The sequence below is a fragment of the Cavia porcellus genome, unplaced genomic scaffold (genome assembly GCF_034190915.1).
Source record: "Cavia porcellus strain 051 isolate PalLab524CR breed Dunkin Hartley unplaced genomic scaffold, mCavPor4.1 scaffold_17, whole genome shotgun sequence".
NCBI lineage: Eukaryota > Metazoa > Chordata > Mammalia > Rodentia > Caviidae > Cavia > Cavia porcellus.
In genome coordinates this window covers 51,550,395-51,553,152 of record NW_026947500.1, presented here as the reverse complement: position 1 = coordinate 51,553,152, position 2,758 = coordinate 51,550,395, and the positions used below count along the sequence as shown (strand labels likewise).

At 48.9% G+C, this 2,758-nt stretch overlaps 1 protein-coding gene across 1 annotated transcript; it reads right to left on the bottom strand.

The window, feature by feature from the left end:
- Nucleotides 1-459: 459 nt before the first annotated feature.
- On the bottom strand, nt 460-1,395 carry LOC100733761 (olfactory receptor 9Q1-like). The gene has a single exon (XM_003464310.1). It carries the CDS (start codon nt 1,393-1,395, stop codon nt 460-462), a length of 936 nt encoding a protein of 311 aa, XP_003464358.1.
- Between the last annotated feature and the right edge of the window lie 1,363 nt (nt 1,396-2,758).

Here is a 2,758-nt window from a genome sequence, read left to right as displayed (position 1 = left end):
TGTAGCACTCACACCATCTCCATGCCCTTTTCTTGCAGGAGCTAAGGATATTTACAAAGTAAGGTCCCTGACTCTTGGTTAAACTTCTGACCTCAAACTCACACAATGGCAATATCCTTGAGAAGAAATGACACGTCCTTTACATCCCAGGATGGAGAACTGCTGAGATACTTAGCTGTTTTTGTAATCACAGACAAGTGAGACCTGCCACACCAGGACTTCACAGGGTTTAGTTCCACAGCCTTCTATTATTTGCCCTGGGAGTCACAGGTCTCCTTATGGTTCTTCACACACTTTATCTTTGCTTCCCTCTTCTTCCTGGTGCAACTGTTCTGCACCTTTTCATGCTTCGTACCATGGTATACACTGATTGAGCCCTCATTCTTGTGATGAATCAGGAAGGTCCACAGTCTGGTGCCTGAGTAGGTGGCTCCCAGGCTTCTCCAAGGGTGGAGCTGACTAGGGCAGCTTGGCACTGCTGACAATTTTCCTTGCAGCCTCTTTCACCTCCTTGTTCCTCAGGCTGTAGATGAAGGGGTTTAACATGGGGATCACTGTGGTGTAGAACACAGACACAACCCGATCCCTTTCTGAGGACCGGTTAGAGTTGCCTCCCAGGTACATGAAGATGCTGGTGCCAAAAAAGAGTGACACTGCAGTGAGGTGGGAGACACAGGTGGAGAAGGTCTTGGCCCGGCCTCCCGCAGAGTGGATCCTCATGATGGCCACGATGATGAACAGGTAGGACACCAGGATCACCACCATGCTCACGGGGATGACGAAAATGGCAAACACAACAATGACCAGCTCCTGGGTGTAGCTGTCCCCACAGCTCAGCTTTAAGAGTGGAGGAAGGTCACAGAAAATGAAGTCAATCTCGTTGTTTCCACAAAAGGAGAGAGTGAAGGCAGAGACCGTCCGCACCAGCGCACTGAAGAGACCAGCCACGTAAGCTCCAGCCACAAAACCTAGACGGACCTTCTGTGTCATGATGGTGACATACAGCAAGGGCCGGCACACGGCCACATAGCGGTCATAGGCCATGAGGGCTAAGAGGTAGCAGTCGATGGAACCAAAGAAGGTGAAGGAGAAGAACTGAGCTACACAGCGAGAGTAGGACAAAGCCGCCCCATGCTGCAACAACACAGCCATCATCTGAGGGACAGTGACAGAGGAGTAGCAGATGTCTGCCAGAGACAGGTGACTCAGAAGGAAGTACATCGGGGTGTGGAGCCGGCGATCCACGCGGATCAGAATGATCATCCCCAAGTTCCCTGTTACAGTGAGGAGGTAGAGAGACAAAAACAAGAGGAAGAGAGGGAGCCCCCAATTGGGAAACTCAGTGAAGGCAATCAGCAGGAACTCTGTCACTAGGGTGAAGTTCGCGCCTGCCATGCAGACCCTGGCACCTGAGAAGGCAGGGATGAGAAGCAAATTAGGAAACTCTGAGTGAGATTTGCCTTTATTGCTAGTTTGCATTTATTTATTTATTTTTTATCGGTACCAGGGATCAAACTCACGACCCCATGCTCACAAGGCAGGCACTTATGCCGCTGAGCTAAATCCCCAGCCCCTAGTTTGCATTTATTGAAGGTGTGCACAACATATGTCCGAGATGATTGGTATAAGCCCTACCTTCACAGCAGTTCTGTAACAGTCATCTTTGTATTGTAAATAAATGAACAAGAACATTTGCAGCATATGACTGTGCGTTCCCCAACTTCTACTAAGCAGCTGTGTGAGTCTGGGGAGCTGGAGACCACTTGGAACCACTCTTCCCTCTGGTTCCAGTAGGCGCTGACACAGGGCCACCCCGGCCTTCTGTACCACCACACTGACCATCTCAAGACCCCACCACTCTTTCTCTGTGACCTGGCTCCTCTGCTATTTCCAACCTGGTTCTTTCCATATTAGGCTTAATACAATAGCCTAAAGCAGTGGCTCTCCCAGCCTTCTTCTGCTGGTTTCTCACCAGTGTTTGCTCCTTTAACTGAAATCTTGGTTAAAATCTTGACTGTCTTTTAGAACTCTGCCCAGGCACTGCATCATGGGCGGGATGTCACTCGGACTCCTCTGTCAGCAGCAACGTCCTCATCCTGACCCCTGAGCCTGCTTCTTCACGGCCCTTTTACTTCTCAGTCTCACACAATTGTCACACTTGCCTTCCACAACTTGTCCAGACATGTGAAGTTACACCTGCAGCTCCTCCAGCCCTCCACATTCTTTCCCTCTGCACAGTGGGCAAAGCACCCCTTGTCCTAGGATGCCTGTGCTTCCAACCCCCAGATCCTGCCAGACCACTGAGCACTATCCAGCCTCCACCCACAGGGTGCTTCTTGCTTACCTCTCCATCTTCCCCAGTCAGTGTATGTGTCCTGGGGCTTCAGAGCATATGAGGGCTTATGACATTTTTGTGAAAGAAGTTTTCAGATGAGACAAGAAGCACTTTGCAAAGAGAAAGGTTCTGTGCACATATTCAAGTGTTTACTTTCGTTTTTTGAAAACATTTAACAACATGAAATGCTAGAAATGATGAACACCAACAGCTGGGTTTATGTGTCGTTCTTCAACGTATATGCCTACTGAACAGTGTCTACCATAACTACACCCTCCTGGTTTTGACAGGAGTGGGGTTTTACACCATCCTTAACAGAGAACACATAAACACTCTTCTGCACAATGCATATTACTTTATTTAATCCCCACAACCACTTCATGATGAAGGAACTTCTTTCTACAGCCTAGGAAACTCAAGTCA

Bases quoted from the DNA above. Each gene is read 5' to 3' on its own strand.
- LOC100733761 (XM_003464310.1), bottom strand. From the start codon at position 1,395: ATGGCAGGCGCGAACTTCACCCTAGTGACAGAGTTCCTGCTGATTGCC.